This window comes from Tasmannia lanceolata, unplaced genomic scaffold (genome assembly GCF_043159265.1).
Source record: "Tasmannia lanceolata isolate RefF3 unplaced genomic scaffold, GAP_Taslan_0.1 ptg000008l, whole genome shotgun sequence".
Taxonomy (NCBI): Eukaryota; Viridiplantae; Streptophyta; class Magnoliopsida; order Canellales; family Winteraceae; genus Tasmannia; species Tasmannia lanceolata.
In genome coordinates, this window is record NW_027518685.1 from 62,124,894 (window position 1) to 62,140,645 (window position 15,752).

At 43.4% G+C, this 15,752-nt stretch overlaps 1 protein-coding gene across 1 annotated transcript in view; it reads right to left on the reverse strand.

Moving 5' to 3' along the window:
* Nucleotides 1-241: 241 nt before the first annotated feature.
* LOC143885435 (kinesin-like protein KIN-UB) overlaps nt 242-15,752 on the reverse strand; it is a 90,866-nt gene continuing 75,355 nt past the window's right edge. The window contains exons 17-19 of the mRNA XM_077389605.1: nt 1,671-1,814; nt 771-899; nt 242-688 (exon numbers count right to left, since the gene is read on the reverse strand). Coding sequence (XP_077245720.1) covers nt 528-688; nt 771-899; nt 1,671-1,814 — 434 coding nt within the window. The 3' untranslated portion in view covers nt 242-527. The remainder of the gene's footprint in view (nt 689-770; nt 900-1,670; nt 1,815-15,752) is intronic.

Here is a 15,752-nt window from a genome sequence, read left to right on the forward strand (position 1 = left end):
CCCAACAACTCCTCGATATTAAAAATTACAACCCCCCAAGCTCACACACACAAAAAGAAAAAAGAAAAAGAGGAGCCAGACGTGAGAGAGAGGGTCGAAGTATAAATGACTAAGGAAAACACGTGAGGGAGCCACAGGTAAGTTATTTAGCCCCTAAATAGGCAGGCCTTCTGAACTCAAAAGGTCAGCCGAGGCTGCCCTTTCGATTCTTCATCCCAACATCGAGATTGGTTAAAATTCATCTAGTTAATGATCATGTCAGCTTAAATAGTAGGTAACAAATAAGAACATTTTAAGTTCAAAGTTTGTTTTTACCTCCTACAACTATCTTCTCACTGTACGTACATAATCAACAATTTCCCCTTAGGCAATGATGCCATCCCAACAAATTCTAAAAAGAAGGGAGACTCAAACAAATTCCTTTCTAATACAAAACCCAAGCACACTTCATTTTAGCAAAAACTTTGAAGGCTCCAAACTGAACATGGGCGGCTTACTTATTCTTCTTAAAACAAAACCTTCATTTGCTAAAATTCTACTCGCAACCGTCGCAATTCAGCTTGGAAAGTGGGGCTGGAAGTCAGTGTCCGGTATGCAAGATTCCTTATGTCTTCTCGAGAACAATCCCGCGAAATGCGAACAAGTTCCCACAAGGCCCCCCCACTAATCATGTCCTTTGCATTCACTTCTGAGAAGAGAAAACGAGATTATGAGTCTTAAGAGATTGATAAGAATCAAATTGTTGGGTCAAGAAGGAAAATCCCACTCACCATGTTGCGCCAAGTGGCACAGTGCAAGTTCGATATGGCGTCTAATTGGTGAAGCGTCATTGTTGGCATTCTGTACAATCCAAGGCAGCGCTCCATCATCAATCAGGAAAGACTTTCCCGCCTTTGTGCCTGTGATGGTAAGAGGTTATAAGTATTACATATCAATACAACAACCGCAATTTTTCTGTGCAAGTGGTACTTAGGACATCCACATCTAATTGAGGTTGTTCAGTTTAAATGTGCTTTGGTGATTTACAACCAATGGGGGCGCCCTTTCATCCCTCTATTGGAATTTGGAAGGCACCCTTCATTTTAGAACTACTCTAGGGTAAAACTTAAAAGAAATGAAGTACTTGAAGTTTTGGGTTTCGTAGCACTTAAAACTATCACAAGAAGAATTTACAGTTTCAAAGACTACAAGGGACTACATAAATTAGCTAGAAATGACTACAGGAAACTAAATAAATTAGCTAGAAATGATTGCATGGTATTCTTGATTTATTTTACTATATGTTCTTGATTTAAGATTTCCAAAGCTGACAAAGAAAGCAACCACAACCACACTGCCTGAATGATGGTTGTGCGTGAAGTAGAAGGGAAAACTAAAGTACACTTAATCCAGTGGCTACTACCAGGGGTTTAATGGTAACATACAAATAAGTATTAATTTTCCAAAATGATAAATTATTGTTTCCCCGAAAAGCTTTTCCTCCATTTATACATTCCTCCCTCTGGATTAACAACCCAGTTCACAATCACAATATTGGAAAACCAAAAGTTAAGCTTAAGTTTGTGGATGAAAATAATTTAAAACGAATTTACAATTTAAATAGAATTATAAAGAGTAGGGATTCACCAAAATGATAAGTGAACTTTAGAGGATGCAATGTAAGATGTTACCTTGAGAAGATGATCTAGACTCGCATTTTGCGAAGTTTGCAATGCCACGTGCAACTTGGGCAAGAACATCAGGATGCCCACATCGTACCATTCCTAGCAATGCCTTTATACCACCTTCAATTCTTAGCTTTGTTTGGAGCTTGTCTGAAGAAAAGCAATACAAAACATAAAAAGAGTGACAACAGAGCAATCACACAAAAGTCATATAAAATGAATAATGACCAGACAATTCTCATAACTCTGAAACATGAAATGTTTCTTGATAACAAAACATTTTAGAACGAATATCAACAAATGGAAAAAGTCCATTAGGTTTTGCCAAATGTTATCTTATTTTCCAAGAAAGAAATAAACAAAACAACCTTAAGCTAGGAAGGAAGAAATTTTTTTCCTGTTCTTCCTTCGCAAGAACTGGTGACCTTATCAATAGAACAAAATGAAAAAGTGGAAGGAAAGAAATAAAGGAAATGTCCCTGAAGTAACAGAGAATACATAATACAAATAGAAGAAAAAAGGCATAAAAGATCCCAATCAAGGCTGTTTAAACGAAGGTTTAAAATTTCAGTTTCGGAACCGGTTTCGGACCTTGAAATTTCGGTCGAAATCTGGTACAAAACCAGAAATTATTATTTTATTCAATATTAAATTTCGGTGAAATATTAAATTAATATTAAAAAAATTAGATTTTTTGCATCAAATTTCGGAAAAACCGAAATTTCGGTCGAAATAAATGACTGTTTCGGTTTTCATCAATTTCGGTGTCGGTCTCCACCGAAATCCGAAATTTCAAATTTCGGTCCAAAATTTCGGATTTCGGTCGAAATTTAAAACCATGGTTTAAACAGAGTAAGTCTCAACTCTTGACATCAAGAAGATTTTGGACGTTTTTACTCCTTCCCGACCATGTCCACCACCTTATTGGAGCTTCACAGGACATGTTCAAGGGGAGGAGTGAAATTGGTACTAGGGTCCACAATCTTTAAAATGACCATCTCTAAGTGCCACGAGCCCGGACCTGAATTTGTAGTGGAAGCAACCTCATTAGCCGAGACCCACCTCCAGCACAACAGCCCCTGTAGATGCTCCTTAAATATCTATACACCAGCGAGTAATGACACAGCTTCCACCTCATAGAGACATCATTCTTGATGATTGGGCTGGAGAAAGTTTTGATGTGTCCCTCCATGTTCTTATTGTTGTGGAGAAGAGAAGGGAAAAAGTGAGTTAGGGCATGACTCCCCCTCACTAAAGTATTTATATAATAAGAGAAGACATACAATGACCATAATGACCCTATGAACAGGTCTTATTCTAACACTCCCCCTTAAGCTAGAATGTATAAATTATACATTCCTAGCTTGTTACAGATATCGTTCAACTTTGCTTTACTTAATGACTTTGTGAACATATCAGCCAATTGATCTGCAGAATGAGTGAATATAGTACATATCTCTCCCTTTTGAATCCTCTGACGAATGAAGTGACAATCGACTTCAATGTGCTTGGTGCGCTAATGGAAGACTGGATTTGTTGCAATGTAGATGACAACCCTGTTGTCACAATACAACTGTGAAGGCAAAGAAGATACGATTCCAATCTCAGACAAAAGTGATCTCAACCAGATAATCTCTGTACTTGTATGTGCCATCGCTCTGTATTCTGCCTCGGCACTCGACTTTACAATGACGTCCTGCTTTTTGCTTTTCTATGATACTAGGTTACCTCCTACAAAGGTACAATACCCGGTAGTTGATATCCTGTCTGCAGGTGACCCAACCCAATCAGCATCTGAGAACCCCTCAATTCGCATATGAGAATGTCTCTTGAATAATAGGCCATTTCTAGGTGCACCCTTCAGGTATTTAAGGATCTGAACCAATGCGCTCCAGAGTGAGGTACGTGGGGAGCACATGTATAGGCTGACTACCCCCACAGCATAAGATATATCAGGGCGAGTGACTCTAAAGTATATGGGCTTACCCACCAATCTTCTATACCTGCCAGGGTCTTCCAATAGATCCCCTTCTTCTAGAACTAGTTTTACATTGAGACCCATAGGCGCAGATACATGTTTTACTCCAAGATTCCTTGTCTCTTCCAACAAGTCTAAAACATACTTCCTCTGTGATAGAGACAAGCCATGAGAGGAATATGCCACCTCTATCCCAAGAAAATATCTGAGGCGTCCCAAGCCCTTTGTAGCAAACTCTTTTTGTAAGAAAGTCTTCAGTTCTGTATTCCCCATGAATAGTACATGTAATGATGTCATCAACGTTCACAATTAATAGAATGCAGCCTGCTGAGGACTGAATACTGAGTGATCTATCGCACACTGTCTCAGGCCAAAACGCACAATGGCTTCACTGAATCTCCCAAACCATGCTTGTGGAGATTGTTTCAAGCTATATATATATATATATATATATATATATATATATATATATATATATAGGGAAAGGTGTGCGTACTCGGTCGAGTAGATAAGCTTATCTACTCGGTCGGGTTAAAAACAGTGGGGGCCCACATTTTTGGGGTGATCCGAACCATTCATTTGAAAGGCCCTTACCTAGATAGGGTGTCCACAAAAAATCAGCCCCATAGGATCATCCTAACCTACGCAACAGTGGAGGGAAAAATGGGGAAAAATGGACAAACACAGCTTCTCCACAAATCTGCCCATTTTTCCCTCCACTGTTGGATGGGTTAAGATGATCCTATGGGGCTGATTTTTTGTGGACACCCTATCTAGGTAAGGGCCTTTCAAATGAATGGTTCGGATCACCCCAAAAATGTGGGCCCCCACTGTTTTTAACCCGACCGAGTAGATAAACTTATCTACTCGACCGAGTACGCACACCTTTCCCATATATATATATGAGGAAACTGTTGGTGAGCTTAAGCTCACCAAACTTATGGTGAGCTAGCTTGCCCATTCACATGGGGGCCCACTTTGTTAGGATGATCCAAACCATTCATTTGAAAGTCCCTTACATAGATGGGGGGTGTACCAAAAATCAGCTCCATAGGATCATCCTAACCCCTCCATTTGTGGAGGACAAAAATGGACAGACACAAATCTGCCCCATTTTTGTCCTCCACAAATGGAGGGGTTAGGATGATCCTATGGAGCTGATTTTTGGTACACCCCCTATCTATGATAAGGCCTTGCAAATGAATGGTTTGGATCACTCCCCAAAATGTGGAACCCATGTGATTGGGCAAGCTAGCTCACCATAAGTTTGGTGAGCTTAAGCTCACCAAGAGTTTCCTCATATATATATATATATATATATATATATATATATATATATATATATATATCCTCAAGCAACAGACAGAGGAAGACAACTCCCCCTGAGCAGCATACCCTGGAGGCTGCTCCATCATGGAGGTCGCCATGTAAAAAAGCATTCTTGACATCTAACTGGTGAAGATCCCAACCTTTTTTTTTTTTGAAAGATGACTGAAATTTCATTAATACTTGTAAGTTATACACCGGGGACCAAGGGTCACATCAAGTATTACATAGCGTCAAAGAAGATGGCCAGAAGTATACTTCTGGCCATAGAGATAAAAGGAAGCATATAAACAGAAAGAGACAACGTTAACTTGGGCAACCCGTCGCCCACACCAACACCTCTGCTTCATTAATCTTTACGATTAAGAGCTTCTACCGCCCATCAGTTCAATCCTATGATTGGTTTTCCCCTATAGAGTACTTCAAACTTTACCAAAAGATGGGGACCCGCAGCCCCTAGCGGTTTACAAACGTGAGGGCAACCATCAAATCCAAACAACCTTATCTCTGCATGTCAGACCCCACCAAAATACCCTAAAAAATGTCTGACTCTTCACCAAAATCCCATAGAGATAAGCTAGATTGAGGAATTCTTTAATTCCAGAATGAGACCCACTACTTCAGAGGTGAACATCTCCTCATCCAGAATTAGGACTGAGAGCTCATCATCCGATGGAGTTTTCGCCTCTGAAGATCTTTTTCTAGAGATCATTGATCATTGCCTCTAACTTCTGCATCCCCATCTTCTTATCCTCCTCCCACCGAAGGCACCGGGAAGCATGTTCTTTCTCCAGTAGCTTGACGAATAAGGGGTGCTTGTGCAAAGGGGAGTGGGATTCTTTAATGGGCCATTTACCAGTCAGCCTAAAAAGCGCTTCCAGCATCCCGTTAGCTTCCTCTTTAAATACCTTCCACTGTTGTTTTAAGAAGTCTCTAGTGACTTCTTTTTTAGTAGGCGAGTGTTTGGAAGCATATTCCTCCAGGTATGCCATCCTTTTCAAAACTTTTAGGGAGGTTACCATTTCTAATAAATCCACCGACAACTTCCTCTTTTTGCCAAGAGGTGAAGAAGAAAGAGCAGAGGAAGGAGAAGACAAACTGCTCTGATTTTCCATCTCAATTCCAAGACCCCAAACCCACAGGAAATAGAAGAGAGAATCACCCAGAAAGAAACGTATCGTCTCGAAGTGGAGGCTACGGAAAGGCCAATTAACCAAATTGAGGAAGAGCTCCTATTAAACATCATTAATTGTGCCGAAGCGGCGCTTCCCAAACTCTTCATTAATTCTTCCTTCAGTTTCTACAATTATTCCTACTACACGTAACCCATTCGCCAATCCTAAAAAAAACAAGTGTATTTGTATATCTCCTCGATTAGACAGATCGTTTCATTTATCATTGGTTTCTGTAAAGCACCAACACACTTCTTCTTTATGACAGTCACAAGGAAAACCCCTAGACCGGACCAGCCACGTGTTCAAATACGGATTAAGGGAAACTTTTAGGACTCCTGGCTAACTTTTTTGAATCTTGATTGACCCTGACCTCAGACAGGTCTACATTCAGTCCCTTGTTCCAAGGTAAACCGAAACCATACTGAGGGCTTAAGCTGGAGCCCAGATGTTCAAGTTTATTTTTCAAATGAGATTTTTGATCCCCCAAATTTTCCTATCCTCCCTTAACCCCTTATGTTGCAAAATCCTAGCTTCATCGGGAGCAGGGTTTAGAACTCCCAAAGGCTTCACCGAGTTTCTTATACAAAAATTTCTAGGTGGTTGCAGCCCAAAGGAACAACACCCACTTTTTGAATATCGAATGTGGCCTTTTTGCTAACTACTTCCTTGGCACAAGTCTGTCCCCGTGTTTGATGAGATACCTCCCCCTGAATAGCTGGAATCCACCTATGTGAATAGCCCTTTATTCCGTTCCTCAGGACTTCTGGCTTTTTCATTCCTTGTTTTAATATGCGCAATGCCCAAGAAACTTTTTCCTGCAGACTGGCCTGGCCACAGGTAAGGGTACAACAGTCAAATCACTCTCCTTTGTCTTGTTCGATGCTTCCTTCCAGGCCCTACTGATAATATCCGGTCTAGAGACCGCCTTAACCGGTTCTGTCAGAGTATTTTGAAATTTCAAATTTGAAAGTTCTTTCTGGGCCCACATAGGGGGAGGGAGAGGTGTCTGAGTCCGTCTGAGGCGCATTATCATGCTGCCACGTGGCCAGCGAGCTAACGGTCGTCTTCTCCACGGCAGGCAAGTCTTCGGCGGGAGGTGCTGCCACCAACATAGAATCCTTTAAGACCTTAGCTTGATGCGGCGCCTTCCACCGGCATGAAGATGGCCGATTTTTGTCTGGCGACTAGGGAGGAACTACCCGATCTACTCCTGTATTCCTTTCAATGACTCGAATCTCGTCTTTCTCCATACTTTGAGGGGGGGAAATCTCAACACCTATTTTAAACAGTGAACCCTGTACCTGGAGATCCACAAATGAAAGGCGAAACTTTCACTCTGGTGCGAGAATTTTTGCCGACGCATATCTCATACAGTCAAAGTGTTGCCCTTTCATGTCTGTTTCAAGAACTTCACCAAACATCGTCCCCAGAGCTTCAACTGTTGAGATGGCCCATGCGTGGAGAGGAATTCCCAGGAATTTGACCCAGGTTACTTTAGATCCCTGTTGATAGTTCTTATTCCAAGGTTTGAGGGATGACAAATAGCTTCCACCTGCGTTCTCCCCGATTTACAATAATCTGGAAGCCATCCTCTCCTCTTCAAACATAAATAGGACCTCGTCAGGAGCAAGTATGGAAGGTTTCGGGAGAGATGGAATATCCCAAAACCATTTAGCTGATCTCCACAGGTCTTCTAGATTCCACTTTTTTTGTTTGATCCTCCCGATTAAGCATGATCGCAGAATCCGCTTTCGCTCATCAGTTTCTTCTCTAGAAACCCTTATAATTGGGGCTCCATTTCTGTAATTAATTGAGGTCTTTCTAGAGTTTGGCCAGACATTCATCTCCTCCCGTCGTCGGCAAGTCAGGGGTTCACCTTTAGTAGTAGCGGATACTTCTCCAGAACTTTTACCATTACATCGCCTACACACCTTGCGCCATTTGAAATTCATGTACCTGCAGCTTTTACAAGTCCAGTCCCCCGGCCTTAGAAATCCTTCATCTTTTCCAGACATCCTTCTTCTCTCCCAATGGCACTTACATTTGTACAATAAGACTAAATCAAACTACAAAGTTCCATAAGATAGACAAGGTGATCCACCATCTTCCTTTCGGTTTACCATTGTGGGGGAGACTCTTAGTAGGATGTTGGAGGAGGCTGAAAAAGTGGACTTCATTCCCAAGATCCCAACCTTTATTAAGTGCAAGGGAGAGGAGAACACGCACTGATGGGATTTTGGCAAAATCAACCCCAAAAGTCTGAGTATATCCTTTAGCAACTAGTTATGCCTTCAATCTCTCAATAGTTCCATCAGGTAAATACTTGAAAGAGAATACCCATCGACAATCAACTGGTCGAGCACTAGCTGGAAGAGGAACCAGATCCCAAGTCTGGTTTGAATGTAGTGCACCCATTTCAAGATCCATGGCAGCACGCCAACCTGGATGAGTAAGAGCATCCTGTAAAGACTGTGTTAACACAACAGAAGACAAGGAGGAAATAAAGCTTTTAAATGTAGGAGTCAGACGATCATAGGAGACAAAGTTAGAAATAAGATGTGCAGTAGAGTGGGAATGAGTACGAGAGGCAATATGAGTCAGAAGCAACTACAGATGGGGGTAGAGAAGATACCTGGGTAGAAGGTAATGGGATCTCGGTCTGCGAAAACGATGGCTCGAGCTGAGTCGGTGGAGGCCCATCTTTTCGCTGACGCCTCTGATGGTGCTTTGTAGTAGGTGGTGGAGCCGATGGTACAACAGAAGAGTCACCTTGAACAGCAAGAGGCTGAGACGGTGGTTCTGATGGTGGAGGAACCGGTACCCGAGCCGACTCAGGAAGCACATGAAGAGAGACTGAAACCTTAGGTTCCAGAAGAGTGGCACTAGGCGCAGATGGAGGACTAAAGAAGGGCTCAAACTCAAAGAATGTAACATCAGCCAACACAACCACCGATGAAGACAGGGACTATAACAACGATAGCCTTTCTAAGTTAGCGAGTAACCCAGAAAGACATCATTCTGACCTAGGATCAAGTTTGTCCCTACCAGGACCTAAATGATAAACGAAGCAGACACACCCAAAAATACGAGGTGTTAGGGGAAAAGGGTCTTGCTGAGGATATAAGACCTGAAACGGAGAAGCACCACGAAGAACAAACAACGGAAGACGATTCACAAGGAAGCATGAAGTCAAAATCGCCTCACCCCAAAAGCACTTAGGGACGCGCATCTGAAACATTATGGTGCAGGTCACCTCGAGTAAATATCGCAATTTCCTCTTGGCCACACCATTCTGCTAGAAAGAGTAGGCACAAGAGGATTGGTGTAGGATCCCATGAGAGGAAAGTTAATCCTGAAAGCCATGAGTACCCGAGAAAAACTCCCGAGCATTATTAGTACGAAGACATTTAATACTGCAATTAAAATGATTCTTTATTTCAGCATGAAAAGTTTGAACAGCAGAAAAGACCTGAGAACAATCCTTTAGCAAATACACCCATGTCATACGAGAATAATCATCGATAAATACTACGAAATACTTAAATCCATTATTTGACGAGACCCTAGAAGGCCCCCATACCCCCATACATCTGAATGAACTAAATGAAAATGACTATCAACTCAACCAACGACTCGGGAAGGAAGGACACCCGGTGGCGCTTCCCGAGTTCACAAGACCCGCACTGGAATGATGAAATAGAAGAAGGAACTAAGGACATCTGCTGGAGCCGCTGAAGTGATGGGTGACCAAGGCGACAGTGCCACTGAAAGGCATCCATAGAGCTATGCAACACAGCAGTAAAAGGTCCGCAATCAAGGCGATAAAGGCCATCCACCTCACGACCTGATCCAATCGTCTTCCCAATCGAAAGATCCTGAAACAAACAATAAGAAGGATACAATGAGATGGAGCACTGAAGATTTTTCATTAGTAAACTGAAAGGAGATTTAGGAACACATAATACAGAAGACAATGAAATAATAGGAGATGGACACACGATACCAATACCAGTGATGGGAGTAGTGGACCCATCAGCTAGAGTAATGGTCTGATGAAAAAGAGCGAAAAGATTAGAGCTGAGATGAGTTACCAGTCATGCGATTGGAGGCTCCTGAGTCAATAATCCAGGACGGAGCTAGAGAGTAAGGTCATGGGTGAACTACCTGACTGAGCAAAGCCTGTAGTGAGAGCTCAAGTACTCAGACGAAGGCGTTGTAACTCCTCATAATCCACCCTAGTGAAGGTAAATGAATCATCAATAGGGGCAGGCACGACAGTAGAGGGTGGAAGAGGCGCCTAAGAGGAACTGGCCGTCGAGAGATGAGCCGAGCGAGACAGACGAAGCTCAGGGTGAAGAGCATAGCATGTCTCAATCTAGTGGCCATCACGCCGACAGTGGGTACTGTAAGGACGACTACGGCCACCACCAACTTGCCCACCACCACGGTCATGGCCACAGCCTCGTGGAAAGGAACCACCGCCCCGAATAGACCGACTACCACTATCATACGCTGCGAGGGCAGAGCTATCAGAAGGAGTTGCGACGGAGACTCGCCAGGACACTGCTGAGCACGTGAATAAGCCTATGTCAGTGACGAAATGTTTCATAAACTAAGGATCTGATGGCACAGATGAGTGAACTCAGGGCCCAGACTATCAAGATAGTGGACCACACAAATTTGTACCCGTTGTCAGCGAAAAACGGTAACATCAGAGGAAAGAGGCAAGAAAATGTCAAGCTGCTGACACAAATAGACAAACTAGCCATAGTGAGCCTCAAGTGACATATCACCACAGCGCAGTCACATCCACTCAGAGTACTTGTTATAAATACGGGTGAGGTTCTCAACCCCAAAATACATCAAGGCAGTGTGATCCCATATCTCCTTCGCGGTTGGTGGGAGAATCACGGTGGATGAGATAGACGGTGTCATGCTCTGCCAGAGGAGAGTGCAAATCATGGCATCCTCCTGTTCCCAACAAGCGTACGTAGGATCTTTAGGCGAGGGAGGCTCTTGACGAAGGACACTGACCTTGCCTCGCCCAAGAAGATATGTCTCAACAGCAACTTTCCATTATAAATAGTTGGTCCCATCAAGCTTGGCAGTAGTCAGTTGTGGGTAAGATCCCTCCACAGGTGCTAAGGTAGTAGAGGATGTGGTAGTTGAGGGTGGAGGTTGTGCACAAACCTCGGTGGTCATGCCCAGGGAGGGATCCAAAATAATAGGTGCCTCCATAGCGACAACAAACGATCAAGAGAAAGAAACCCCCACAACAATCAACCACACCAAAGGGAAAAATAAGAAAGAGATGAAGAGAGACCCACTAGGCAAAAAAGTGGCTCATAATGCGGCTTCGCGAGACAGGGACGAGCGGAGAGATGTGGCCATGGAGAGAGGGAGGCAAAGTTGCGAAGAAGAAATCAATAAAATAAAAAAAAACAGCACATGATGGTTGTGAAAGTATGGTGTGTGGACAATAGGTTAAGGTTACAGAAAATAAAAGATTTTTGGAACAGAAGAGGGCGAGAGAAGGTGGAGGGGAGCCGGGGCCTACTGTGACAGTTAAGGGGTTGGGGGGCGTACGGTGGTAGAGAAGAAGGGGGGGCCGACGGTGGTAGGGAGAAGGGGATAGGATAAGGGGGGTTTGGGGGGTCGAGAAGAGGTTACGAAAGAAAAGGGGGGGAGGGGGGGTATACGGGGGGAATGTTACGGGGAGTTACGAAGGGGGGGTGGAGAATACGGGGTTTACAGGGGGAGTTACGGAGAGGGGGGCCATGGGATACGGGGGGAAAGGGAGTAAGTATGCGTGGGTTACGAAACAGAGACAGAGAGAGGGTGACGGAGGAGGCCACGGGAGGCTGGGTTTAGGGTGAGGCCACAGGAGGTGAGGGTGGGTTTGGTGATGGAGAGAGGTTGGGGAGGAGGGTGACGATGGCGGAGAGAGGTAGGGATGGAGAGAGGTTGGGGAGGAGGGTGACGATGGTGGTCCCTAGGGATCAAAACCCTAGGGCTCTGATACCATGTTGTGGAGAAGAGAAGGGAAAAAGTGAGTTAGGGCATGACTCCCCCTCACTAAAGTATTTATAAAATAAGAGAAGACATACAATGACCACAATGACCTTACGAACAGGTCTAATACTAACACTTATCACTCTGCCTATCCCAGTTATGCCCAAGTTGCCAAGTGAGCTTCCATAAAACTAGAGCTTGAGGATGTTAGGGGGAGGATGGGTTCACTTAGCCACCAATTTCAACAACTTAGAACAAGCAAAGGGAAACATTTTCAAATTACAGAGACTATCCCCCATTTAGAGATCCCAAAACTCTTTTTAAAGGAACCCATAGAGCTATGCAGTATTATGTTTGTATTTTCCATTGTATGTAGTCTTGACCCCCCCTCGGTCGGGCTCCTTATTTTCTCCTATTAATAATAGACCTACAATTCACAAAAAAAATAAAATAAAATAAAATAAAATAAAATAAAATAAATAAATCTATAGAGCTATGGAGAATTTAATATCAACATTTTTTTAAATGTGGTACCGCTCAAGGGATCACACGCCAAAGGATCTTTCTCTCGTCCCAGAATGGAATACGGACCCAAAGAAAGAAGAGATCAGCTACTAATTCTAGGAAAACTCGAGGTGTAATAAAGCTATAGAGATTTTTCAACCAAATACTACGAGCCACCATACAATGGTTAAAAGATGGCAATTGGAATCCTCGACTCCCCTACCAAGATTGCAGTGGTTAGCGAGCCTAATTTCTTTTTTGAGCATGTCAAAAGGGTTAGACTTCTTAACAAGCGCCGCACAACAAAAGACTTCTAAGCTACGAGGCACGGGGCTCCCCATATCATAGCTAAGGGAAAGTCAAACCATCTAAAGTCGAGAGAGCCTTAAAAAAGAATTTTACCAAAAAATACCCTGGGGGAATTTCATCCACACCCTGATGAAGGGAAAAGGAAAAGGAAGAACAGAGCAACGTGTGTTGGTAATAAGGTTCAATGTATTGCAAGTTTGAGTTCAGATATTTGATGAATAGACTAAAACAATACAGTTGGTTCTTTCTCATTGTCCATTAAAACAAGAATAACATACAAAAGATCTGCAATGGGCCTGCAGCTTATTAAGAGACAAAATTTTGTAACTAAATAATAAAGTATCTGTTTATTTGTCCTAGTAATAAGATATGGCCACTTTAACAAATGGATATGAACTCATTTCACCATGCTAAGTTGGAGTTAGAAATCTCCTAGAAATAGAGGTCCTAGAACTAGAGGGGTACAAGTCCAAGGTACATGGGAAAGTCAAAGAAGGCATATTGCTTAAAACTATTTGTTGTGAGGTATATGTACCTTCCAGACACTCAAAAAAGAAGAAGGTATATGTACCTTCCATAGGCATTTACAGTATCATGAAGATCTTGTAGCTGATGATTGCAACGTGATATTCAGAAAGTTTGGCAAGTTTGACAAATGGATGAAAAGCACGTTTACCTTATTGTTCTCAAAATCTAGTATGTTTTGAGTCTTTTGGCTATGAGAGGTGGTCACTAACTCACTATTACCCTTTGGGTATCAAAGAGTTTATATCCAAGTGCTGATGCGAAGGAGCTAAGACTAAAGTTATCTAACAAGAATCTTTCCCAAGGATGAAACCAAGAAGTTGAGCATTTCCTAGAATTGGAAGACAAACTATAAGCAGATAGAGACTCCTCAGGGGATAAATGGAAAGGTGAGACTGCATAAGTTATGAGCTGCTGAACATGGGCATTTTCAGGAAGACTGCCAAAATGTTTTAATACTATCAAGGCCTAATAACAAATATGCCTTCGGGATGGTGATAGTTCATGATGGCTTCTTGTAGACCTTGTATAAAAAAACTGACTGACAGGATATGTTAGTGTATGTATATGCCTATGGGCATATCCGTCTTTTGTACATTTCTCATTATACATAAATACATAAGTGAGGGGGAGACTCCCTAACTCACAATTTTTTTCTCTCATTCTCTTCCTCAACATGGTATCAGAGCCCTAGGGTTTTAATTCCCTAGGGACCCCCATAGCAGCCCCTCACCCTCCCTCTTCTTTTCTCCCTTCCCCTCTTCCTTTTCCCCTAACTCCTCCACTCCCTACTACAGTAACATGTCCCACCGCCTCCCCTCCCCGCTACATTACCCGCTACAGTACCCTTAAATAAAAACCATTTCAATACCCTAAAAATCTGCTCCCGCAGCCTCACTTTCTCTTTGTCTTTCTTCTCCTAATGGCTTAAATCTCATTTACCTACTTTCTTCTTCTTTTCGCAGCTCCGATCTTATATCCCTAGATATGTGTGTCTTCATCATGTCAGCAAGGGTTTCTTTCATGCCCTATTTATCATTTGTCTCTCTTCGAAGCCGCAATCCCCATTATTGATTTCTCTGCTCTCCGCCCCGGCATCATTTCTTCTCGTCAGTTGATTCTCTCTTTGATTATTTACTCAGAGATAGCCCCGTTATTGAGGATCCCACTCTCGAGCAGCCCCCTGTGTCTACTATTCCTACGGCTCGCCCATCCTCCTCTTATAACCCTCCGTCTTCTTCGATGGATGGTTCTTTTCCTCCCATGACCACAGTCAGGCTTGATGGTTCCAATTACCTGAATTGGAAAGTGGCTGTGGAGACCTATCTCATTGCTAGGGGGAAGATTTCTATTCTTCGTCGTGACCCCCCCTTCTAGTGATTCCACTTATGATAAGTGGGAGCAGGATGATGCCCTTATCCGTACTTTCCTATGGCAGAGTATGTCCCCTGAGATTTCCGGGACCATGATAATCCTTCCCACTGCTCGCCAGGTTTGGGATCATACTACTACTACCTTTTGCGGGAAAGGCAACCTCTCTCGAATATGTTCCACATATTCTCAGTGGATGAACCTTCGCCGCGGAGACACTCCTCTCCCGACCTACTATAGTCAGTTTGTTTCTCATTGCTAGCAGTTAGATGTTCTTATGCCTCTTACCACTGATTTGACTACGACCGCGCAGCAGCGTGATTAGATACGTGTCGTTTAGTTTCACGAGACTTTGGGTCCTGAGTACATGCATCTCCATCAGCAGATATTTGGATCTGGCGCGATGCCCACTCTTCAGGAGGTTTACTTGAGTGCCCACCAGTGTACTCTTGGTGACTCTGTGTCGACTCCTTCGGTTGATATTACTGCCACTGCTGCCTATGGCGTAGGTGACCGTGCTGCTCGGGATGGAGGCACCTTTGGTCGTGGTGGTCGTGGCGGTGGACGTGATCTTCCTGCAGGGCGTAGTGGCCGACCGCGTCCATATTGCTCGCATTGTCGTCGTGAAGGATACTATATGAAGACTTGCTATGTTTAGCACCCTGAGCTTCGTCCTTCCTTTGAGGCTTGTTTTGGCCGCTCCGCACACCTCGCTGCACCAGATTCTTCTGAGCCCTCCTCTGCTTTCGTTCCGCCCAGCACTGGGCCTCAGGCTGATGGTGTTTTTATGTCTCGTGCTGACTATGATGAGTTATAGCGTCTCAGGTCTACCAGCCATCCCCGACTGCTACTTTTGCTCAACCAAGTTGCTCCCCTGCATCTCTTCTT